Source organism: Lissotriton vulgaris, chromosome 4_1, assembly GCF_964263255.1.
Source record: "Lissotriton vulgaris chromosome 4_1, aLisVul1.2, whole genome shotgun sequence".
Classification (NCBI taxonomy): Eukaryota; Metazoa; Chordata; class Amphibia; order Caudata; family Salamandridae; genus Lissotriton; species Lissotriton vulgaris.
Window position 1 is genome coordinate 596,348,464 of NC_141691.1, and position 26,965 is coordinate 596,375,428.

The 26,965-nt window shown below is 40.8% G+C and overlaps 1 protein-coding gene across 2 annotated transcripts in view; it reads right to left on the reverse strand.

The window, feature by feature from the left end:
- The window catches only part of TBX20 (T-box transcription factor 20), a 129,943-nt gene that overhangs the window by 56,813 nt on the left and 46,165 nt on the right, over nucleotides 1-26,965 (reverse strand). For both annotated transcript variants that reach the window (XM_086964818.1, XM_086964816.1), the window contains exon 5: nucleotides 24,979-25,137. In XM_086964818.1, the coding sequence (XP_086820944.1) occupies nucleotides 24,979-25,137 (159 nt within the window). The remainder of the gene's footprint in view (nucleotides 1-24,978; nucleotides 25,138-26,965) is intronic.

The following is a 26,965-nucleotide window of genomic DNA, read 5'->3' on the forward strand; positions in this document are numbered from 1 at the left end:
CCCAGTGCATGATGGCAACAGGGCAAACCAAACTACAAAAGCCAATTCTTACACTGGGAAGGAAACAAGCTCCCGGGGACCGGTTTCTGGCATTACAGCCGTCTTCGGCCCGGTTTGCTTGAATCCTGATGGTGCAATGAGCAAGGGTCTCACATCTGAGAATACCCTTCCACGCTTAGGGTGGACAAAAATATTTACAACAAGGGGTGGTGAGGGACAGAGTCTCTGAATTAAGCAGAAAGCTCTCACCCAGTCAAGAGATCAGGGCTAGATCCAACACCGTTTTTTAGCTCACTGCACCATCCCAGTTTCAGAACCTGGCTGTATGCAAATTAGTCTGTTCCTGTCCCAGTGCATGATGGCAACAGGGCAAACCAAACTACAAAAGCCAATTCTTACACTGGGAAGGAAACAAGCTCCCGGGGACCGGTTTCTGGCATTACAGCCGTCTTCGGCCCGGTTTGCTTGAATCCTGATGGTGCAATGAGCAAGGGTCTCACATCTGAGAATACCCTTCCACGCTTAGGGTGGACAAAAATATTTACAACAAGGGGTGGTGAGGGACAGAGTCTCTGAATTAAGCAGAAAGCTCTCACCCAGTCAAGAGATCAGGGCTAGATCCAACACCGTTTTTTAGCTCACTGCACCATCCCAGTTTCAGAACCTGGCTGTATGCAAATTAGTCTGTTCCTGTCCCAGTGCATGATGGCAACAGGGCAAACCAAACTACAAAAGCCAATTCTTACACTGGGAAGGAAACAAGCTCCCGGGGACCGGTTTCTGGCATTACAGCCGTCTTCGGCCCGGTTTGCTTGAATCCTGATGGTGCAATGAGCAAGGGACTCACATCTGATTCAAGCAAGCCGGGCCGAAGAGGCTGAAATGCCAGAAACCGGTCCCCGGTAGCTTGTCTCCTTTCTGGTAAAGAATTGGCTTGGTAGTTTAGTCTGCCCTGTTCCCATGATGCACTGGGCCAGGGACAGACTGATTTGCATATAGCCAGGTTCTGAGCTGGGATGGGGCAGTGAGATAAATAACGGTGATGGATCAAGCCCTGATCTTTGGACTGGGTAAGAGTGGTCTGCTCAATTCAGACACTCTGTTCATCACCACCCCCTTTTGTAAATCGATTTTGGCCACTATAGGTGTGGCAGGGTATACTCAGACATGAGTCCCTTTCTCACTGCTCCATCAGGATTCAAGCAAGCCGGGCCGAAGAGGCTGAAATGCCAGAAACCGGTCCCCGGTAGCTTGTCTCCTTTCTGGTAAAGAATTGGCTTGGTAGTTTAGTCTGCCCTGTTCCCATGATGCACTGGGCCAGGGACAGACTGATTTGCATATAGCCAGGTTCTGAGCTGGGATGGGGCAGTGAGATAAATAACGGTGATGGATCAAGCCCTGATCTTTGGACTGGGTAAGAGTGGTCTGCTCAATTCAGACACTCTGTTCATCACCACCCCCTTTTGTAAATCGATTTTGGCCACTATAGGTGTGGCAGGGTATACTCAGACATGAGTCCCTTTCTCACTGCTCCATCAGGTTTCAAGCAAGCCGGGCCGAAGAGGCTGAAATGCCAGAAACCGGTCCCCGGTAGCTTGTCTCCTTTCTGGTAAAGAATTGGCTTGGTAGTTTAGTCTGCCCTGTTCCCATGATGCACTGGGCCAGGGACAGACTGATTTGCATATAGCCAGGTTCTGAGCTGGGATGGGGCAGTGAGATAAATAACGGTGATGGATCAAGCCCTGATCTTTGGACTGGGTAAGAGTGGTCTGCTCAATTCAGACACTCTGTTCATCACCACCCCCTTTTGTAAATCGATTTTGGCCACTATAGGTGTGGCAGGGTATACTCAGACATGAGTCCCTTTCTCACTGCTCCATCAGGATTCAAGCAAGCCGGGCCGAAGAGGCTGAAATGCCAGAAACCGGTCCCCGGTAGCTTGTCTCCTTTCTGGTAAAGAATTGGCTTGGTTGTTTTAGTCTGCCCTGTTCCCATGATGCACTGGGCCAGGGACAGACTGATTTGCATATAGCCAGGTTCTGAGCTGGGATGGGGCAGTGAGATAAATAACGGTGATGGATCAAGCCCTGATCTTTGGACTGGGTAAGAGTGGTCTGCTCAATTCAGACACTCTGTTCATCACCACCCCCTTTTGTAAATCGATTTTGGCCACTATAGGTGTGGCAGGGTATACTCAGACATGAGTCCCTTTCTCACTGCTCCATCAGGATTCAAGCAAGCCGGGCCGAAGAGGCTGAAATGCCAGAAACCGGTCCCCGGTAGCTTGTCTCCTTTCTGGTAAAGAATTGGCTTGGTAGTTTAGTCTGCCCTGTTCCCATGATGCACTGGGCCAGGGACAGACTGATTTGCATATAGCCAGGTTCTGAGCTGGGATGGGGCAGTGAGATAAATAACGGTGATGGATCAAGCCCTGATCTTTGGACTGGGTAAGAGTGGTCTGCTCAATTCTGACACTCTGTTCATCACCACCCCCTTTTGTAAATCGATTTTGGCCACTATAGGTGTGGCAGGGTATACTCAGACATGAGTCCCTTTCTCACTGCTCCATCAGGATTCAAGCAAGCCGGGCCGAAGAGGCTGAAATGCCAGAAACCGGTCCCCGGTAGCTTGTCTCCTTTCTGGTAAAGAATTGGCTTGGTAGTTTAGTCTGCCCTGTTCCCATGATGCACTGGGCCAGGGACAGACTGATTTGCATATAGCCAGGTTCTGAGCTGGGATGGGGCAGTGAGATAAATAACGGTGATGGATCAAGCCCTGATCTTTGGACTGGGTAAGAGTGGTCTGCTCAATTCAGACACTCTGTTCATCACCACCCCCTTTTGTAAATCGATTTTGGCCACTATAGGTGTGGCAGGGTATACTCAGACATGAGTCCCTTTCTCACTGCTCCATCAGGATTCAAGCAAGCCGGGCCGAAGAGGCTGAAATGCCAGAAACCGGTCCCCGGTAGCTTGTCTCCTTTCTGGTAAAGAATTGGCTTGGTAGTTTAGTCTGCCCTGTTCCCATGATGCACTGGGCCAGGGACAGACTGATTTGCATATAGCCAGGTTCTGAGCTGGGATGGGGCAGTGAGATAAATAACGGTGATGGATCAAGCCCTGATCTTTGGACTGGGTAAGAGTGGTCTGCTCAATTCAGACACTCTGTTCATCACCACCCCCTTTTGTAAATCGATTTTGGCCACTATAGGTGTGGCAGGGTATACTCAGACATGAGTCCCTTTCTCACTGCTCCATCAGGATTCAAGCAAGCCGGGCCGAAGAGGCTGAAATGCCAGAAACCGGTCCCCGGTAGCTTGTCTCCTTTCTGGTAAAGAATTGGCTTGGTAGTTTAGTCTGCCCTGTTCCCATGATGCACTGGGCCAGGGACAGACTGATTTGCATATAGCCAGGTTCTGAGCTGGGATGGGGCAGTGAGATAAATAACGGTGATGGATCAAGCCCTGATCTTTGGACTGGGTAAGAGTGGTCTGCTCAATTCAGACACTCTGTTCATCACCACCCCCTTTTGTAAATCGATTTTGGCCACTATAGGTGTGGCAGGGTATACTCAGACATGAGTCCCTTTCTCACTGCTCCATCAGGATTCAAGCAAGCCGGGCCGAAGAGGCTGAAATGCCAGAAACCGGTCCCCGGTAGCTTGTCTCCTTTCTGGTAAAGAATTGGCTTGGTAGTTTAGTCTGCCCTGTTCCCATGATGCACTGGGCCAGGGACAGACTGATTTGCATATAGCCAGGTTCTGAGCTGGGATGGGGCAGTGAGATAAATAACGGTGATGGATCAAGCCCTGATCTTTGGACTGGGTAAGAGTGGTCTGCTCAATTCAGACACTCTGTTCATCACCACCCCCTTTTGTAAATCGATTTTGGCCACTATAGGTTTGGCAGGGTATACTCAGACATGAGTCCCTTTCTCACTGCTCCATCAGGATTCAAGCAAGCCGGGCCGAAGAGGCTGAAATGCCAGAAACCGGTCCCCGGTAGCTTGTCTCCTTTCTGGTAAAGAATTGGCTTGGTAGTTTAGTCTGCCCTGTTCCCATGATGCACTGGGCCAGGGACAGACTGATTTGCATATAGCCAGGTTCTGAGCTGGGATGGGGCAGTGAGATAAATAACGGTGATGGATCAAGCCCTGATCTTTGGACTGGGTAAGAGTGGTCTGCTCAATTCAGACACTCGGTTCATCACCACCCCCTTTTGTAAATCGATTTTGGCCACTATAGGTGTGGCAGGGTATACTCAGACATGAGTCCCTTTCTCACTGCTCCATCAGGATTCAAGCAAGCCGGGCCGAAGAGGCTGAAATGCCAGAAACCGGTCCCCGGTAGCTTGTCTCCTTTCTGGTAAAGAACTGGCTTGGTAGTTTAGTCTGCCCTGTTCCCATGATGCACTGGGCCAGGGACAGACTGATTTGCATATAGCCAGGTTCTGAGCTGGGATGGGGCAGTGAGATAAATAACGGTGATGGATCAAGCCCTGATCTTTGGACTGGGTAAGAGTGGTCTGCTCAATTCAGACACTCTGTTCATCACCACCCCCTTTTGTAAATCGATTTTGGCCACTATAGGTGTGGCAGGGTATACTCAGACATGAGTCCCTTTCTCACTGCTCCATCAGGATTCAAGCAAGCCGGGCCGAAGAGGCTGAAATGCCAGAAACCGGTCCCCGGTAGCTTGTCTCCTTTCTGGTAAAGAATTGGCTTGGTAGTTTAGTCTGCCCTGTTCCCATGATGCACTGGGCCAGGGACAGACTGATTTGCATATAGCCAGGTTCTGAGCTGGGATGGGGCAGTGAGATAAATAACGGTGATGGATCAAGCCCTGATCTTTGGACTGGGTAAGAGTGGTCTGCTCAATTCAGACACTCTGTTCATCACCACCCCCTTTTGTAAATCGATTTTGGCCACTATAGGTGTGGCAGGGTATACTCAGACATGAGTCCCTTTCTCACTGCTCCATCAGGATTCAAGCAAGCCGGGCCGAAGAGGCTGAAATGCCAGAAACCGGTCCCCGGTAGCTTGTCTCCTTTCTGGTAAAGAATTGGCTTGGTATTTTAGTCTGCCCTGTTCCCATGATGCACTGGGCCAGGGACAGACTGATTTGCATATAGCCAGGTTCTGAGCTGGGATGGGGCAGTGAGATAAATAACGGTGATGGATCAAGCCCTGATCTTTGGACTGGGTAAGAGTGGTCTGCTCAATTCAGACACTCTGTTCATCACCACCCCCTTTTGTAAATCAATGATTAGAGCGGCAGACCCTGATGCAGAGGTCTAGCCCGGGACCAGGGTTTGATTCCCCACCTCAGCAGGTCTTTGGCTCAAAATTCCACTGACCTGATAATTCTCGCCTCGGTGCCTATTCCAATCATGGAGTCCCACTCTGCAACTCTGGGCAATAGCTTGCTTAATCTCCACAACAGCCCCCACAACGCTAAGGATGCCTGGCCTCCACCTTGGGGGTGCCCAGGAGTGGACACCTCACAGGGAAAGCCAGGATGGGTTCCACAGCGGTATTCGTACAAGCGCCTTGAGACCCTTGCGGGTGAGTAGTGTGCTATACAAGTATCAATTTTACCCACAGTTTTCAATTTGGGTTTGCCATCTAAAGGTAAATACACAACTCTACCGTTAAGCCCTTTCTGAAGCTCAGTGGATGATACTTTTGATGTTAGAGGTTGCTAATCTCAGAAAGAAATGTAAGCGATCCTATGGCTATTCTGTACAACACAGGGTTAAAAACCAAGTTGGTATTCCCAAATTTCACGAAATACACTTAAGCTCAACATGACGATGATATCAGTACTCATATGTCCCAATATTTGCACAGGTAAAGTACATAGACAGCAGCACTGGAAGTACATGGGTGGGGGTCCTACTATATCAATTTGTTCACTCCCATTGATATGCAGGTGCACATCTAAGACTTTCTTGCACCTCTTCACCTAACTATTATATATTTCTAGGAACATATCTTCTTTTTCAATGGGACTCCTATCTTTTACTTCATAACATCAGTCAGTTGTTTCAATTGCATACACTAATTAAATCTCTTGAAAGTAGCTTTCTTCATTAAAGAAAGGCTCAGTTGTATGTGTATTCTTCAATTGTACTTTGAACATTTTGCAAAAGTTACTTTTACTAATAAGCTTTTTTTTATTTTTGTCATAGACAATGCTGTTTTATCCAGTATTTTTATTCGGTTTAGTATCAAAATAAATAGTTTACGCTTCAGAGGAAACACTTTATCAACCACACTCAATATATTATTTCTGTTTGAGTTCTGCTTTTCTCGTTTAGTGGCCCTCATTTTTCTTAGCATGTTCTAAATTACTCTATTTTCTAAATATTCTTATTCGTATTTCGTTAAACAGTTTCCACCGCTTTGTCAAATTAAGTGTTTTTATATCATTTTTTACTTTTAATCTGACATACTCCTCCGTTACAAATTTGGAGAGGTAACGCAAATTGACAGCAGCAGTGTAAGTAACTGGGTGAGTTCCCACAAGAATTAATCAAATCAAAAGTTCAAGTTTCAGTGCATTTCTGTATTTGTAAATAGTTAAATGTTATGTTTGCTTGTTAATTGTTCGTTTTAAATTGTATTCTAATATGTTAAAAAACTGTATTTGTAATGTTATAAGTTTACTTATTATTAATTTAACTTCACAAACTCACCCATACATGTACTCATACATTGACTCACACACCTATAGAGTCTATACATTCACACAGACCCACACACTGTCACACACCCACTCCAAATCCCATACAGTCAAAGACAGACCTATTTACACATGCAAACATCTACTTACATAAAAATAGTGGGCAGTGCTTTTTTTTAACCATGATATTTATGACTGTTTTTTCACAACTTATTTCAACAGTACATCACTTGGCATTTTGCATAGTGAGTAACCATCTCACTCAAATCTTCACAAGATGATGATATTATGATGATTGCAGCTGATGAAGGTTCTCCGAAGGGTGCTGTAGAGGTGGAATATTCTGCTGCACCTAGTATCTATTGCATTATTCAGTTGTACACCCTTTCATGAATTGCTTTTAAGTACTTCCATATTGATTTTGGCAGTGCTGCGGGGTAACTGTATGCCTCAAATAATACACTGAACATATTTAGCTGTAATCTTTTACCCTGAAGGTATTGTAAAATGCTTGCAGACATCACTTTCTTTGGTGCTTGCTAGTGTTACGATACACCTGCATGTGTTTAAAGTGGTTGTGCACAAAACTGTATTTGGAAATAGCTACATAAGTTGTGTTATGTTTATTTATTTATTTGTAGTGAGTGCAATGCAGCGTTCCTTAACTGTAATGAGATAGTGTACAGTTTTGAGGCTTTTTTCTAGAATCTTTATGATAGTTTTCTCCCCACTGTTCAATGATGACTGCTTAAAAAGTACATCCTTTACAGTGTGTGAATAAAGAAGCTGAGAACGTTAAAAAAGGGAAAATGAAATGCTTCTTTATATTAATAAATACTTTTACAGTATGACAAATGTCTAGTTATTTTTTAGAATTATGTATTTATGCATTGTTGAAATTGTAAGTTACTTTTGTAATTCTATTAATTGTAAAACTAATAAATATTTCATTTTTTTCTTTTAAAGCAAATCAATGGCACCATCTATTGGGGTAATGTACTTTATTTACTAATTGGCTCTTGCAGTGCGGTTCTCGAACTTTAGATTTTGAGGTTGCACACCCAAAGACAGATTGCTACAGTTAATTAGACACCTAGGAACACACTTCCAGCGTGAGCCCAAAGTAGAAATAGCGAAAGGAAGGAGAGGATAGCTTAGAAAAAAGTTTTACGTTTCTTTCTAAACTTTTTGGGATCCTGAAGGCTGCGTAAGTCAAGCGAGAGTTGGTTCCAGGCCACCACAGCCGTGTAAGCAAGGAAGCAAGGAAGCTGCCACCTGTCCTTTTATGGCAGAATCTGGGGGTGCAGTCCCTCAGCATTGTGGAAGAGCGAAGTTGCCTGGTAGGGGCATAGAACTGAAACCTTTTTCCTTGAATACACTGGACCGAGCCCAAAAAGGGCAGCATGTGCCATTACTAGGAGCTTGAATTTAACCTGTACTTTCACAGATAGCCAGTGTAAGTTACGAAGGTGCTGTCTAATGCTGATCCTTTTAAGGAGGTTGAGGAGAGTTCTGGCCACTGCATTTTGAACAACCTGCAATTTATCTAGTAGATAGCTGGGCAAACCAGAATACAAAGCATTGGCATAGTCAATACAAAAGGTAATGAGTGCTCAAGTGATCTTTTCCCTTGCAGATAGAGAGAGTAAAGGCAGGAACTTTTTTTATTGATTTCAGTATGCTGAAGCATGTTCCTGTCAGCATGTCAGCATGTGCCATTACTAGGAGCTTGAATTTAACCTGTACTTTCACAGATAGCCAGTGTAAGTTACGAAGGTGCTGTCTAATGCTGATCCTTTTAGGGAGGTTGAGGAGAGTTCTGGCCACTGCATTTTGAACAACCTGCAATTTATCTAGTAGATAGCTGCTGGGCAAAACAGAATACAAAGCATTGGCATAGTCAATACAAAAGGTAATGAGTGCTCAAGTGATCTTTTCCCTTGCAGATAGAGAGAGTAAAGGCAGGAACTTTTTTTATTGATTTCAGTATGCTGAAGCATGTTCCTGTCAGTTTGTTTATCTGAGTGTCAAAACTCAAATTTTCCATCAAACCAGATCCCTAAGTTCTTAACTAGTTGACCCCGTATACACTAACACACTCAGGTGCACATTCTTGCATACACTGAAACACCCAGGCACAAACTGATGCATACACTGACACACCCAGACACTCACTAATGCATACATTAACACACATAAGGCACACACTGACGTATACACCTGACACACCTAGGCACACACTTATGCATATACTGACACACCCAAAGGACATACCAATAAAGACACTGACCGATACATCCAGGCATACAGCAATGCAGACACAGACACACTCAGCCTAGCAGTAATGCATCCAATTACACACCCAGGCACACACCGATGCATACACTAACATACCCAGGCGTACACTGATGTATATGCTTACAGACCCAAGCACATACTGATGCATACATTAACACACCCAGACACACACTAATGCTTACACTAACACACCCAGGCACACACTGACCCAAACACTGACATACTCAGGTAAATGCTTATTCACCAAGAGACTTACAATGTAGACACTGACACACCCAGGCATACAGTTATGCAAACACGGACACACCCATCCAAATACTAATGCAAACAATAAGAGACCCAGTCATACAGCAACATAAACACTGACACACAATGGCATACACCAAAGCATACTTTGAAATACCCAGGCATATACCAATACAGACACTTACACACCTAATCTAACTCTAATGCAGCCACTAACATACAAGTACACATATTGATGCAAAGATTGAGTCACCAACTGTGATACTAATGCATAAACTGACATACCTGTACACAAATTAATGCAGACACTGACATGGTGAGACATACACCAAAGCAGGCACTAACACACCCAGCGAAACACAAATGGATCCATTAACATACCCAGGCATACATTCATGCACACACTTACACACCCACTCTCACACCGATACAGTTCTTGACACATTAAAAACACAAAGTTAGCTCTTTGAGTAGATGGTGGTCCTAACAAGAAACACTTTTTTTTCTAGATGGGATTTTTTAACAGATTTTGAATTTTTTCTCTCTTTTTCGAACAAGAAGTGAAATGCAAAGAAGTAACTGGCTTCACTTTATGTAGTCACTGGAAACAAAAGAAAAAAAATGAACAGCGATGCTTCTTCACTGTATCCAAGAATGCACCTGTAGAAGACTTTTAACAGTGAAGAGAATGTGGCATTTTGCACAGTGAATGACAATTTCATTTAATTCCTCACAGGCAGCTTGTATTTCAATGACTGCAGGTGATGATGGTTGTCCAAATGCTACTGTAGAGGTCAACTATCCTACTGCACCTGCTTTCTCTCACATCATCTGGTTGTACACCCTTTCATGCTTCAATACATCACTTTCTTTTCTGCGTGGTGTTGTGTCTTTCTCCTCATCCGCAACAGGTCGTGGATGCTCATCTTAGATGGACACTGTAACTTCAGCCATTGTGTAACAGCTGTACTGGTTCCCAATCCTCCTTCTAGAGACTTCACTAGAGAAGTAACTGTTTTGGGGTATCATTTTCCATGTGTAAGGATGGGGTCTTAATGTATCCAATCAGAAGGGTGTGTATTCCAGTAAATTCGCAAATCCGGTCTGTATAATCACGGTTCGCGAAACACGTAAATTGGTAACTTTTTTGAAAAACAGATATAAGGTGGTTTATATACACTTGTAAATATGTCCACACTGTTGTCATTAATGACATCATATGTACATATGCTCAGTAATTTATAAAATGTTAGGCAAATCCACAAGTCACAGGTTCTTTCCAATCTCGTGATTGGGAGTAAAAGCCATATTGTGGTATTCTGTCTATGTTTGCTGACCTGCGAAGGTACCACAGTACCCTAAAACTATTTAAAACAAATAAAATGTGTTTAATTACATTTTAAAAACTTAATGTACTTTTCATTAATTACATATGTGTTTTTTATGTTTTTAAACATATAAAATGTATATTTATAAAAAAAGAATGTCTACAGTACAAAAAAATACTAAATTAAAAATAAAAATAAATTGTAATACACTTAGGGGCCGATTACGATGCGGCCATTGTTGCTGTAATGGGACCAGCCAACAGGTAGTCGGCGGTCTCGCCCACCATATTATGATCCAACCGCCGTGGAGGCGGTCGGAAACATTCCTCTTTGCAATGCGGCTTGCACAGCGGCCCGGAAAAGGGCCGCAGCACAAGCCCCAATGCGAAAAGGCATGTTTGGAAACATAAGTTAAAGAAGAGGGAGATACCCCTATGGTTTACACAGGGAAGGGGTACAAGGGAAGATTAAAAAAAAACTCACACCCTGTGGCGTTATGTCAGAGAAGACATGTCCCTCTCAGAAGATCTACACATCTATGTTTAGATTTTAAGAAATTTAAAAGAAAAGAAGTCCCTCAGCATAAGGATATCCCTTACGTCGTAATACAACCAGCCAAAGAAATATTACGGAAGGCCGTACTCGACCCAAAGAATAACCGAACAATCCAGTTAAAACTGTCTTCGCTCACTAAATTTGAAAATAGTGACTAACGTCTGTTTAGAAGCTCCGTAAATACATGCAACAAAGAGAATTATACTATGAAAAACAGTTAAAACCATCAGTTTATTTCTTTAAAACTTAAAAACATATCAAGACTTCAAAATACATGATTCAGACATTTCATCAAGTAATTATGCACAATACACAGTAAAAAAAACAAGAGTTGACGCGGCGTTTCGGTGTCTTATGTGGATGAGTACACCTTCTTCAGGACGTTTTTTTTTAAATCACCAAAAAGAAATACAACAATTAAAATTCACTTACCTACAACAGAGTCCTAATATATCCTGATGTTAGTCATTACACTGTAGCTTCTAGCGTGTCATCATATATAGTCACATATTACAGCGCCTATAGCGTACAAATATTAAATTTAAAAAGGACCAGAAGTTATACACAGCCAATTGATCATTGTTTTCTATAAATGGCTCATGTACATATATAGAGACCAAAAATTATACAATTATCTATGTATGTACATGAGCCATTTATAGAAAACAATGATCAATTGGCTGTGTATAACTTCTGGTCATCATGTATTTTGAAGTCTTGATATGTTTTGAACTTTTAAAGAAATAAACTGATGGTTTTAACTGTTTTTCATAGTATAACTCTTTTTGTTGCATGTATTTATGGAGCTTCTAAACTGACAATAGTCACTATTTTCAAATTTAGTGAGCGAAGACAGTTTTAACTGGATTGTTCGGTTATTCTTTAGGTCGAGTACGGCCTTCCGTAATATTTCTTCGGCTGGTTGTATTACGACGTAAGGGATATCCTTATGCTGAGGGACTTCTTTTCTTTTAAATTTGTTCACCCTGTTCCATATTGGTTCAGAGGGTACCTCCCTTTTTGAATTTGGTTTTAGATTTTAAGAAAAACCTTTGTCCTCATGAAGGTGAAAAATATAGAATAAACACCGAAATGCTGCGTCGACTTTTTTTTAAACTGCATTTCAAAGCTTTTCATCTATAAAAATAGATTGTAACCCAAAGGGGAGGAAGGTGATTAATGATTTGTGTATCAATGTTTTATTTAATAAATTAGAATTTTTTATACTGGCAATTCGATAGCAAAATCTTTTAAGAAATTGTATGCTGTACTGTGAGATTTGACATTGTGGTAAGATATGTGATTTTGAAACGCATACTGCTAGGGCAATTGGTATTATTATGAGTAATAATAAGACACTAGTGTAGATCAGCCGAGGCCCGTGGAGGGAGTTGTGGTGGGGCGGAAAGGCGGGGCGGGGGCGGGGCAGGGTGGGGGGTGCTAAAACCGGAATATGGGTAAAAACTGCCGAGTAAAGAAGTACCTGAATCTGAAGAAGAATCTGACACAATAAAACTGATTATTATTGTGTTAGGAGACACAAGGTCGAAAAAATTGTGTTAGCTGGAAAACACATTGATGTATGACATAAGGTCGAAGAAAAGCTGTTAGATAATAAAGTAAAGGGGAGTATATTTAGTATTTTTTGTATATTTAGTAATTTTTTCATTTTTATTTTTTATTTTTAGTAAAGATGCCTTATACTAATAATAATTCGAGATGCTCAATTTTCTAAAGATGTTGCAAATTGTCTTCAATATGTGTAATTATGATAATTTTAGTTTGGTTGATTTTAGCTGTTATTTTTCCTTTTGGAATAGATAAAGAGTCGTATAAAACTAACATGACTAGTAAAGTTGTAGTTAATCATGAAAAAGATGATAAGACAGTTAAAATTATTGTACATAAACCAGAGATTCATCAAGATAGATCTGTGGGAGATTTTTCTAGTAATACCTTTTCAAGACTTCTATCTGAATATGTTAAGGTTAGGTTAGGTGATGGACGCAAAAGACTGCTACATTTGTGTGAAGTACCTACATCTGTGTCTGAAGGTGTTACGTATAATATGCTTCCTCTTACTTATGGTATAACATGTAGTGTAATAGCTAGCTTGTTTTATAAAACTGGACATTTGGAATATTACTATTCTGATTTTGATGGGATTTTTGCAAATTTAAAAATTGTGGAAAGCTTGAATAAAGTGAAATATGCTAAACAGATGAGGGAATTTTTCTTAGAAACTAGTGAACTTACTTATGAGTACGCTTTTAGAAATAATTTAACATGTAAATTGAGAACGGAAGAGAAGACGTTCTTAAATATGGTGGAAGAGAGAAGGGCAATTTACAAACGAAATGAGATGTTGAAAACTACTAAGTCAAAATTTTGGCAGTTGGAAGATGAAAAACTTAATGGCAAAAATGAAAATGTTGCAATTAATCTAGATAAACCTATTAGTGGAAAATTTTGTATAAGAAGAGATAATACTTTGTTTGATAATTATTTTGTTGGTGCAAGGCAATGTGAAGACACTTATTGTATTGTAGGGGGTTGGGGATTTAAAGGAGGCAAAGATCCAATTTTTCCTGGAATGTATTTTGTTTGTGGGAATAAGGCTTATTACAGTCTCCCAGACCACTGTTATGGGAATTGTTATGTAGGTTTAGTCTTTCCAAACATTTTTCATGTAGATAGAAATGCAAAAGGTTCATTTGAAATTGGCAATCCCTTGAATAGATTTAGAAGGGAAAGCTTTACAGAAATTATGGGAGATATATTTGGTGCATTAATACCCATGGTAGGGATAACCCTGAATGCAAACAAAATCAGAAAAATGGCCACAATTGTTGATAGATTGTCAACAGATACTGCAAGTGGATTTCAATTAGTGAATACAGAACTTGTTGCCATGGGGAGAACTATGGTGATGCAGAATCGTCTTGCACTAGACATTTTGCTGGCAAAAGAGGGTGCAGTCTGTGGAATTTTGCATGTTCAACATTGTTGCACTTACATACCTGACAAAAGTCAGAATATAGAGATGTATATAAAAATATTACTGAGTTACATGAAGAAGTAGAACCTTTAGAAGATGAAAGTTTTTCAGAACGTTTAAGTAAAAGATTTACAGCAATTAAACACTGGTTTCAAGAGATCGGTAGTTCAATTATAGGTAAAATAGTTTTTCCTTTGATAATCATAGCTATAGTGATACTTTTGTTAAAAATTAGTTGCATGATACACAAGAGAAGAAAACATGTAATAGAAAAGAAAAGAATTTGCAAACTAAGAAAAGAAAAAGAAAAAGAATTAGAATTAGAAGAGTTTCGGAGAACTCAATATGAAAAATGCAGAAAATCAGATGAATCTAAAGTTTAGAAATACTAATATTAAGAAAGTCCAAAACATGTTCAAGGGTTGAAAATGTATATATTTTGGGTATTGTTTGGTGATTTAAAAATCACCGGATGAGGGAGTTGATGGAGCAAGGTGAAGAACAAGATTGTGTTCAAACTTGTGAAGTTAATCTCCCATAACGAATAATCAAAATAATAAGTTTGTGGTGAAATTATTAATCAACTTAGTTTAAAAATACATTCATCATTACCCACGGGATAAACTAATGTGCTCTATGTTGCAAACGCAAAGAAAAAATAATAAACTAACCTTGTCTATTGTCTTTGTCAGTATTAAATGCGGCAGTTAAATTAATGGCATGTGCTTATTTTATGTGCTTATGTTATGTCTTTCTGTGATAAAGAGGTAATGGAGTTCCTGCTGTTCAAGAAGGAAAAGTAATTATAATACTGTTTGTATGTGTTTTTGCTAGGTAACCTAGTTAACAGGGTTAAATAGTAAAGGGGGGGGTAACAGAATGGGTCTCAATTGTTTAATTAATTGATGCTTTATGTTTGTTTAATAATAGTTTCCAAAGTGAGGCCTAAAGGTGGTTCAGAAAACATGGCTGACAGAGCTGCAGACGCAAAAGCTTGTCCAGAGTGAAGTCTTACACATGCGCAGCTGTGAAGATTTTTATTGCAATGTCATCGTGAATTGAAAAGCAGTTCTTTGATCGTGTTTGAACGTGCTCACGGACAGAAGGCTCAAGGACAGGAACTTAATGTGTCTGTCAAGGTTAGGAAGTAAATGTTCGAAACTCGAGGAAAAAAGTAACTTGCTTGAGGAAGCTGAAAGATGTGGAAATGAAAGACAATAGGGCGTATATGAAGCCTGGACTTGGTCAAGAGTCGGAGATGACCTAATAATTTTATCATGGACTGACACAGGACAGCCAATGAAAAGATCGGATTTGCTTAAAAGAATGTAAAATGTAGAAAGTATAGCTAGAAAGAAAGGTATAAAGTCTGACACTATGAGCAAGGAAAAAACTCTCTTACTTTCCGATTCCTGAGTGACGTGACATGCTGATGGACCTTTGGCGCATGTAAGGACAGCAGACTTTAATTGATTTTTCCCTTTTAGGTGAAGTGAGAAAAAGACAGGGAAATAGATTTAGGGAATGGAAAACTGTTATTCTATTAATATTTCATGTTTCTGAGCTTGCTTTTAATAAATGTCAGTTTTAATTTCATTTCCTTAATGGAATACTGCTTTCTTAATTGCTTATAAAATAAAGATTCTAAAACGTAAAAGCTTTTTCTTTATGAAAAATAAAGTTAATAAAATTAGATTTGAAAAGACAAGCTGGTCTTGTTTATTCATGGTCTAGTTTCCATCAGTTGATCCAATCGCCTTAGTGGGGTGATTAATAAATAATAAATGTTTAAATCCATGGTAAAGAAAGATAAACAGCAGTTTTATATAATAATGTAAATAATATATGAATAGTTTTATTAATCACACCACCTGATTCAGTTGCTCAAAAATTGTCTCGTTGGTATTATGGGCTTTTATATGTGTTTCATGATTAATGGTGAGCATTGAGGTGATAGGTAGCGTTTATGAGACAGTTTTTCAATCAGAGCGCTGGATCAGAGGTAAGTAAACAATTTAATTAATAAAACAAATTTCGTTGCGCGGGCTGCATCGCCCCACTGCAACTCCCTCCACGGGTCGTGGCTGGTGTAGATCTTCTGAGAGAGGCGTGTCTTCTCTGACATAATGCCACAGGGTGTGAGTCTTTTTGAATGTTTGAAAACATGCCTATCCCCTGTGGCAGACACCTACAGTGCCTGCCACGCAATGCAGGGGTGATTGTGGGGGCACCACAGGTGGCCCCCAGGGCACATAGTGGAGGGCCACGGTGGACAGGAGCCCAGCTAGGGGCCCCAGAAAAGCCTTTTCTTGTCCAAAGGACCAACGTGAAGTCACTGGTGGAAAGGAGGATTATAATCCCCATGGCAGTGCTTGAGAAGGCACCGCCTCCATTGTGGGGAATGCGATTGGACCGACTGCCTGGCGGGCTCCTTGAGCCTGTCAGAAGCTGTTGGTTGGTCCCTGGCCCAATGCGGTTTGACCGACCAAATCCTAAAGCTGCGGTATGACTGCAGATAGAGATGTTGGTGGGACTGACACCGATGGCACATCGGTATTGGTACCACCGACATCGTAATCGGACCCTTAGTAATCAAAATAGACTCCACAAACTAACTAAAAAACACTAAGCATTAGAGGGACATAATACTTTAGAAATAGAATTGAAATCCAGCTGTTATAGTTACCTGAGCTAACTTTAGTTTATGCCCCCGCAGTGCACTGCTTATGACCTCACATATTACATCACTCATGACATCAACAATGACATCATCCAGTGAATGTAAGTGTTTTCTTAGAGTTTATGAGTTTTAAACATATATACTAAGCTACTACAAAAGTTTAAAAAGTATCCGAGGTGTACTACTAATAAGTGATACTACTTCACACAAAATATGTGAGTGGCTGTGTGACTGTGTGTATTCATGTGTGAGTGGGTGTGTGAGTGGCTTTAAGGGTGTGTGAATTGGTGTGTGAGTGGCTGTTTGGATGTAAAAGTATCTAAGAATTAAACATATAAATAATGTGCATATTAAAGTGAACGCGCAGGATATCTGTAGGCTTTTGCAGTATGTTTTCTATGCCTATGGCACACTCATTCCAATATAAAGTGCTGGAAATGGCGGGTTGGTCATGTGACCAAGACTGAGTGAGGTTGAAACGCTTATTTTTCTCTTGTGCCGAAAATAGAACGAGTGTGAAAAGCAAATGCTGACTGGAGTGACTCGTTAGTTTCTCATAGATTCTGTAAATCAGCTTGAAACTTTGTTGCATTATAAAAAACGCTTAATACCTATCTACTAAAACGCTTACGCCTTTACCAATCATGCCTTTACAATGAAATTTGTTGTAAAGGCATGCGTGATAAAGGTATATTCATTGTAAACTCCTGCGTGGTAAAGGTATTGCGTGGTAATGACACTCGCGTTGTAACAGCTGCATTGTAAAGGTAATGCGTGGTAAGGGCTGTGTTGTTATTGTTGTTTCCCACTGTGTGTGTGGCAAATGCTGTGTGTGTATCATAAATATATCACATAGTCAAGTTGCACCAAAGCCTTTTATCCTTCTGAGGCTGATGATGCCAAGAGGCAATTCAGTTTGTGATGAAAACTAAATATATGGTGGTAATTAGTTTCACATAAAGCCATAGTAGTCTAACCTTCCTATTTATGGTGTGACAGACTTTTTGTACATTCTCCCACATAAAATAGCTTATGGTCATTTGTGATATCACAATCCAGACAGTGATTATCAGACGAGACTGTCTCCAGAAAAATTGAGACATTATTCGTACAGAAGCAGGGCCAATGAGGCTCATGACTTAGCATTCAACTGTGTAGCAGTGGTTTGACTGCTTCGATAGACGTATGACCTTTAAATTTTAAAATACGAGATAGTTTGTTGAAAGTGTAATGTGTTTAGCCTTTATCAAATAACAAATACAAATTTAATTAACAGAAGCATTGAAATTAATGAATGACAGACTGATGACTTTGTGTCGTACAAGGAAAGTTCTACCTAGAACTCGTAGGCTCGTAGGCATGCCCTTAGCGGCGTGCACATTTGTGTGCACATGCATGTGCATATGTAGATATATTCCTTAAAGAAACACTTGTTGTTGGCACTTCATGCTCACAGTCAAAAGCCTAACAATTACTGTAATTCCACAACTAGGGTTAACTACCAAACAAGTGCTTTACTACACTGCTGGTGACGTCACACATGACAGATGACATTACAAATGACATATCAATGACATCCCTAACCATGCAATATAATATGCATTACATGGCGATGAGAGTCGCTGCAGGTTCATTCACAACTAACGTATACCATGACAGACTTTAAAGATCTTTAAGGCTGTATTTCCACTATAACATATAGGTAGCCTCTCAGATAAAAATACATACAGAGCAGGGAGGGTGCTACATTTACACACACAATTGATTCTTCTCAGTCATTGAAGCAGGCCTATGTCTGCAGTACCACTGCTAACCTCTAAATGTCCTCTCGCTAGGTATGCAGATATTAAAGGCTTGTGTGTCATCAGACACATTAACTGCTGTTGTATGGCTGCAGTGCTACTCTGAAGATCCACGTCTTCACAATTGATACACTGCATCCATAGGAGTAAGAAGCAGGAGTGGCCCGAGCAGGCAAGAGCGGTGAAGAGCTGGGACGGGATGGCGGTACTCGACAGACGGTGAGGGAAAATAAAATAAATAAATAATTTTCCCTCGTGTACATCTGGCGAGGCCCGCCCACCCGCAACAGCGCTTTTACCTGCACCGGCTTCTCCTGGTAAGAAGTACCATTATATGCTCCTGGATTGTTTTTTCAAAATACCCGTTAGTGCTGTCACACTATGGGGGGAAAAAGTCCTGTCCCCCTAAATTTCCACTGCCTGTCTCCAAAGCTAAATGTTTGCTGTTAAGAAGTGCTTTATTCTTTTATCAGAGTGGCAGTGGGTTGCTTGACTGAGCCACCATGTACTGTAGATATGCCAACATATTTTGAATTGTATAATATGTAGCCACATCAACAACATCACTGACAACACTAGTTGTTAACCCTTCGCGTGCTGATGACGAGCTCAGCTCATCATGCAGCACGGTGGCGCTGTGCTGATGACGAGCTGAGCTCGTCATGGCCTCCGCGGAACGCCCAGGCGGGGATAATTACTCCGCTGTGCTGGGCGTTCCATTGAGCGGCGGGGCTATGACGAGCTCAGCTCGTCATGGCCTCCGCGGAACGCCCATGCGGGGATAATTACTCCGCTGTGCTGGGCGTTCCATTGAACGGCGGGGCTATGACGAGCTCAGCTCGTCATCAGCACAGCGCCACCGTGCTGCATGATGAGCCGAGCTCATCATCAGCATCGTGGCGCCACGCGTGCCCCCCCTCCCCCGTACTGCGGGGGAATTAGCCCTGCAGCAATGGGGTTAAATCATCTGTTCTTGTCTTATGGAAGTTTATAAGCAGTGCGTGGCTGGTTCAGGTAGGAAGATTGCTTTGCTACCATAACTGGAGAATTTCACTATTTTCTCAGCCTTTTGTCCATAGCAATAGGATGACTTGAACTGAAGTGTAACCTTAACTTGAAATTAACTATTTTTTCAGTGAATTGCATGGGTTTTTAATGATATATGGATAAAGTACCATATGTCATTCCTTATAATGATATTGCAAGTCATAGAGGAGTTACATGATGATGTAGAGGAAGGAGGACGATAGGCGAATTCCTTTATAAGGTTATGTAACACAAAGGTGACTTGATTAATCCTTTTACGGTATAGCAGAGAGTATTTTATTCCTTACAAAGCATGCTTAAACTATTACCCTTCCCGAACACCTGTTAAAACCATGGTGTCTTTCTCTTTTATATAAAGGCATGAAGAATAAAAGTAGCATCTGTAATGCAATATTAAACACACTAGAAATGTGTTACACAAAATATTATAATCAATTTAATATGTCATATAAAAAAATGTAGCAGCTTAAAATGTATAGAAGCATGCAGGGAGTCTATTTTCCTGTAAAATAGTGTGGAAAAACTTAACTAGAATGCCATAAATATCTAATTTCTGATTATCACTCTTTATTTAGAAAAACAGACCATCAAAAGCCATTTCCATTTTCGTTATTTAAACTGCAAATGTAATCATGCTCTTCGTCCTGTTTTTCTCCTTGGCTGCTAGCAGCAGACATTATGATGTCACACTGTAAGAGCTAATTACAGTTGAGCAGCTATGTCATTTTCTTTATTACAGGTGACTAGCGAAGTCTCAACACGACGGTAATAGGATATTAGCACAGGTTTTTATATAGAGATTGCACCTACCCATGTAGTGTGTACTTCAAAAATTAAATTGTGTGGTTAGTCCAAGTCTGGCCCATGTCTTGAAGGTACAGGAAACAGGGCACATCATTTGACCATGCCATACACCCACTTGCAGTGACCTAAGTATCCATTGGAAATGGCCCATGGGTATACAAATGGAACACTTTACAGATGAGACTTTACAGCTTGCCCTGTGACAAGACCCGTGCACAGTATTTACTGTATTTAGCATCAATAATAATCTCTGATCAGCAGCCTACCAAAGTGTCCATTGTGCATCGCTTCTGGCAACAAGCATATCAGTAGTCTATTTCCTCTTTGTCTTACCTGGGCATGGATACTGGGTAAATGACATGGACCCATGCCATGCCCTGTGTCCATTATCAACAGGGAATAGACAAAGGCCATGCCTTGTGAAAATGAAAGAATGGAGACTGAACTGTACATGCACTGTGGGGAGTAGCCCTAAGGCATGGCTGAGACACTACTAGCACTAGAATGAGATAAGAGCATGGTCACATACCCTGCATGCAATGTCTGCATTTCTGTTGTGTAAAATGGTCACAAGGCATGCCAGTGTCTAGCCTCTGTGGTGCATATAAATCAGTCAATGCTCTGTGGATAATGTGGCCATGGGAATGGGGCAGAAGGTATGGCTGAAGGTCATGGTATGTGCTGAGTAGTTCCTGTGAAAGGTGTTGACAAAGCCTATTGGCATTATGGACACAGGTAAAGGGCCTATCCAGGGTGCCAGCAGCTGGTTGGAAATAGTATACATAGCTTAATCAAAACATGGACTTTGTCTGCGTGCTCAGCCCACCAACTATAGGGGCATAGGGACAAAGAGGATTCACAGCATGACCTGTGGACACATGGCATGTGTATTACCTGCTAAGGAGTAGAGCACATCAGAAAGTAGGGCCTACAGGACCTGATTTAGACCATGGTGTGCTTTATTTATTTATTTAGATTTGTAATGCGCCTTATCACCCAGGGGTCTCTAAGCGCTTGTCAGAGGGTGCACACGGACTAGATGGGGGAGCAAAGGAAGAGCACGGTTTTAAGCTTTTTCCTGAAGGGTAGGAGGTTCATTTCCTTGCGCAGGCTCACTGGCAAGTTATTCCAGGCCACTGGAATTGCATTGGAGAATGTTCGCCATAGAGGATAGTTTAAAGCGGGGGCAAACCAGAAGGGTGGCATCTACTGATCGAAGAGTCCTACTGGGAACATAGGGAACTAAGCACTCTCTGATGTACCTTGGGGCTTGTCCGTACAGGGCTTTATGTGTGGTGCAGAGGCCCTTGAACTTGATTCTCTGCCTAATTGGGAGCCAATGAAGCTCATGTAGCAGTGGTGTAGCGTGTGTCCGTTGTATGCATAAAGGGATATCAGATCATACAGGCCACGGTTTGCTACCAACTCCTGGAGGTGGTACATACATCACATTTGCTTCACTTGTGCCCTGTGTGCATACATACATGGACAACATATTGCCCTCCACATAGCATGCACAGGCAATGGCTTTCTACAAGCTCTGCATATGATAAATGCATAGGCAGGGAATTCACCTGTTTGTAGAAGGATGCACAGCATGGTCTATGGCGACTTCATGTCCCCACTACATATAAGACTTAGCTCTACTTTCAACAAGGTTGTCTAGTAAAAATAGAGGATATAACGACAGAGGTATATACTCCTACTGACACACTCTCAAAGCATCTGGTTACAATTCTCAGCTCAAGGTGTACTTATGAGCCTTAACAACTCCATGTGAGGTCACTTTCCTAGCCCCCGGTGAATTCTTGTGGCAAATTGGATTTTCTGCGGGGGGAATAAAAAGGCCAGCCATTACTTCTCGGTATCCTCCAAAAATGCTCACATGCTACTCACTGTGCCCATTTCCACCTGGGGAACCACAAACCATATCATGTAAATTAATTTCACCTCTCCCAGGTGCTTTTGGGGCAAGGTCTTGGTCCAATGTCAAAGTGGTCAAAGTGCATCAAGTAATGTGTGGCCAAATTAATGTTTTATATGCATTCAGGTCCCAGTTAAGTATGGAAAATAATTTGTCTTGGTTATGTAATGTTTACCATAATGAGATGTGCACAGGTAAAATAACTGCTGAAATTAAATTTCTTAGGTTTTGGATTATAACCATATTGTCAATTTGACTGATTTTGTGAGGGGATTGAAATTGTGTTTTTATATTGTAAATTCAAATCTAGACTTATAAAAACAATAAAATAAAGACTTTCTGAGTATTTCTGGAATGTTATCATGTTATAGTTTAATCAGCAACTGCAATATTGTGCATGCTTTTGTATTACTTAGCCTGGGTGTATGATGGTACCAACCCTTTGTGCAGTAGATCTGCTTGTTGTAACCATAGTGGTACTGTGTTCATAAGCATGATCAACAGTAATTTGTGTTCACAGTATTACTGCCTGCAGAATCTTCAGAACATGTCCTGAGGTTATTTGTATGTGGGAAAGAGCATATCATGACATCAACACCTAAAGGGCATGGCCAATGGCTATGTCCTGTGTACAATATGTATGTGCATCTTACCTACTGATCATATCCTGCAAACATGTCTAGCAAGCACTGGACAGATTTTCTGGCCTTTGATCCCCTAATTTTCAAAGATTGTCTTCTTGCAATAACTCCAGGACTATGTTCAGTAGCCAACCGCCATAGTCTTTGGAAATGAAAATGGTACATGCCCTTTGACCATTCCTTCTGCACACTATCCTGAATGGGAAATACAACTTTTGTGACAGCTACCTGCAATTTTACACCTTGGCTGATCTTAACAAAAGTTTTCAAGATTAGTCCACAACATTTTCAGAACCAGCTGCATCATTTATAAAGCCATCAGGACCAGCACCCTTGCCTTTCTTGCAGACAAGTCTTGAACCGCTGCAGCCAGGACACCATCCGACTGCAGACTAAGAAGTATAAAAAAAGAAAAAAATGCATGGCTGCTAGCCTGTTCCATAGTCGCTTTCCGTGCAGGTAAGAGCGGTGGGGTTTGGTGGGGGGGATTGCAACAGACGATGATGAGGGGAAATTAAATAAATAATGAATTTTCCGTGGGCCGGGTGGGGGGATTCGACAGACAATGACGAGGAAAAATTAAATAAATAATTGATTTACCCTCGTCATGGTCCATTGAAATCCTCCCCATCAAGCCTTACCTGCAAGGGCTGCTGCTGTTTTTTCAATTATACACCCAGGAAATAGAACAACATCCCTATATTCCTCTGGATTGTGCTGTCGATATACCATATACATACATGTATATAATGAGACTTCGTGGAATTTTAAAAGAAAAAAAAACTTTTGTACCGATGAATTAAACTGTGCCAAATTGCTTTTAATCAAAAACATTTCTTTAATGATAAAGTATAATTAACCTTAGCTAAAGAGACAGTTTCACATACAAGTCAGAATACTGATGTAGCAAATAGGGTTAAAGCCAAATTCGAATTTAAGCATACAGCAGGTCAAGGCACAAAATATGCAAATAGCCTTATCTCTTTAAAAAGTATTAAAGAAAACATGTTCGGCCTTGCACCATCCATATGAAAATATTACTGGCCAGCTTTGGGGAAATGGAATTTCAAAGGATTCATTTCATACCATGCCTTGAACATGTCTGCGCAGAGTACCAGGTAAACCTGTTGCATGTTCTATATTAGAGGCATCTCTTAATAGTGGCACACAGTAAACGTTCATTATTATGATTTATTAGTGCTTAATGATATGTAAAACATTCATGCAGCCACAGACACAGACGCTTCAAAGCATTATATGAGGTAAATGTGCAAATATTCCTCTCAAATTAAAAAAACATATCGGATTACTCAATGACACCGTTTTGCTGGCAGCGTTCTATCACTTATAGAGCATGTATAGAGTAATTTCTAAAGCCATGCAGCGAGCTGAACTGTCCTAATATAAACTTTAGTGTTTCCCTTTATGTTGAAAGTGGAAACATTTGACTCACCATAAATGGATGACATCATGTTGACTGGAACTGATCATTGGTCCTGGTTAGGTTGTTTTCCAAAATGAAATATTTCTGCACAATCCACATTGATGTGTGCAATTTAATCATCTTGACTATTGTATAAATGAATTTTTGTACATATTTGCTTAAGAAAGCGTCTGCTTCTACTTTGCTCAGACATTATCACTAATGTATGCGCGACCTGTATCCAAAGGGATAAGAGGGCTGAATTCCACTGTCCCTTTTCACAAAGTGTTTGCCATCTCGTTGCTAGATTGATTGAGTTTTACTCTTCTAGTGCATTTGGATTACTCCTGAATTCCAGGAACAAATCATAAATGCTATGGGAGTAAGTCACAGCAAAAGCAATGTGAATCAGGCCCTAGGACTATATGGTGAGCATGTCGAAGATTTAAATCTCCTCCAACACTGAGCTAATGATCTTCATTTTCCAGGTTGTTGTTCTGCTGTGCCATGACAATGGAGAAAGTGTACCATTAACCAGGAAACCTACTTACCAGCTGGTTTTGATAAGCTGTCACAGCTGTAAAGACCGTCTCTGGAAAGACGAATGTCCTGAATTCTTCTGATTTGAGGTTGAGCAGAGAGGCCGTGTGGTCCTTCTTTTTAATAATGTGGACCCTGGGCTGGTACTTGTGCATTGAGTTCAGGATGATCTGAAAAGCGGGACAGGCGTGTGATTCATGATTAAGAAATCTGGGCATTAAAATTCTCTACGAACAAGAATTGATGGAAGAATCAAACAAATCAGGATAGATTAAACAAGAATGCAGATCAATAGGAAAAGAGAAATGTAAACTCTCTGCTACAAAAGTAAATGAATAAGGGTAGTATAATGCAGGTAAATGTTGAGAGGCGTTTGTCCATCATTTAGGGTCTGTGATGATTTCTTGAGTTCAAATGGTGCTCCTCACCTACAATCAGTTATATTCATAAATATGACATACAAGTGGGCTTAGTACGAGGACCAATAAAGTGGGTTTCAGTGACTACAAACTGAGGAGTCATATGTTATTATGTGTGGTACCCTGAAGGTCCTAATAGAAATGAGGAACAATTGAGAGAATCAGTAACTCCAATCTAATGTACCACTCTTAAGGGGTGATTACGAATTTGGTGGTCCATCAGATCGCCAGACTCGCGGCGGCATGGCAGTTACCGCCGACTGGCGGACAGACTGCCTCATTATGACTGTGGTGGTCCCACTGCCACAGACCCGCCGAAACCGCTGGGGATCATGGATCCCTCGGCTCATGGATCCCGCAGCGGTGGCACAGCATGTGAGGTACAAATATGCTGGTGGTGCTGCTGAGGCACTGCCAAGCATATTAGGAGTTTCTTCACTGCCACAGTTTTCATGGCAGTGAGCCTCCGATGAAAACTGTGGCAGTGAGGAAACAAAGGGGGCCTAAAATAATGGAGACAAGATTTAAATTGTTACCCCTCAGGAATTAATATTAGATACATAAAATTATCGTGGCATGTAAAACAAAGAAATATTATAGGTTATGTTATATAAAATATAATCTTTAATTAATACATAATATAAAATAGAAATATATTGTGTGTGCTATAAATTAAAAGTCTATATCATTTTTAAATAATTATTTTATTCTAAAATATAATAATAGACTACATTTAACATTTTGTATAAATTAAAATATTTAACTTTTCCTAAAAAAATAAAAAATTAATTGGACGCCACACATACCTTTTAACATAATGTAACAACTTTTAATTAGAAAAGAAAAATGTTACTATCTTTGGGAATTTTTTGTATTGTTCTTTAAGAGGTTTTTATAAATTTAACAAACTGTTTAATTAATCATTTAGTCAATACACATTTAATTTAGTGATTTAATGTGCTAAAATATTTATTTTAATAGTTCTAGATTTATGATCAATATTTAAAATAATTTACATTTATACTTTTAGTATCTTTTTTTAAAAGAACTATAAACTTTAATATTTTCCCTATATTTTCCACTTACATGTGAAAATGTAGTAGCAGTAACTTTACACTCATAAATCCTGTTCTGCGAGACTTCATTATAGAGTGGAGCCATTTAAGTCTACACTCAGGTGTAAACTACACTCAGAAATGGTAAATAGCAAACAAAAGTTTAGATTTACACTTAAGTGCAGTAGTAGTGAACAGCCGCGGCCGGTGTTGGAGTACCTGCCGGGCGGTGACGTGGGGAGGGAGAGGGGCAGGGTGGGGGGTAGTAACGTATCTATTGTGGACCTTAACAGGTAAGTAAATATATAAATAAATAAAACGAGTTTTGTTGCATGCACTGCATCACCAAATGTGATGCAGTGCGCGCAACAAAATTCGTTTTATTTATTTATATGTTTACTTACCTGTTAAACTCTGTGATACATACATTAATACCCCCCACCCTGCCCCTCCCCCTCTCCATGTCACCGCCCAGCAGGTACTCCCACCACCGGCCGCAGCTGGTAGTGAGTGACACTACATTG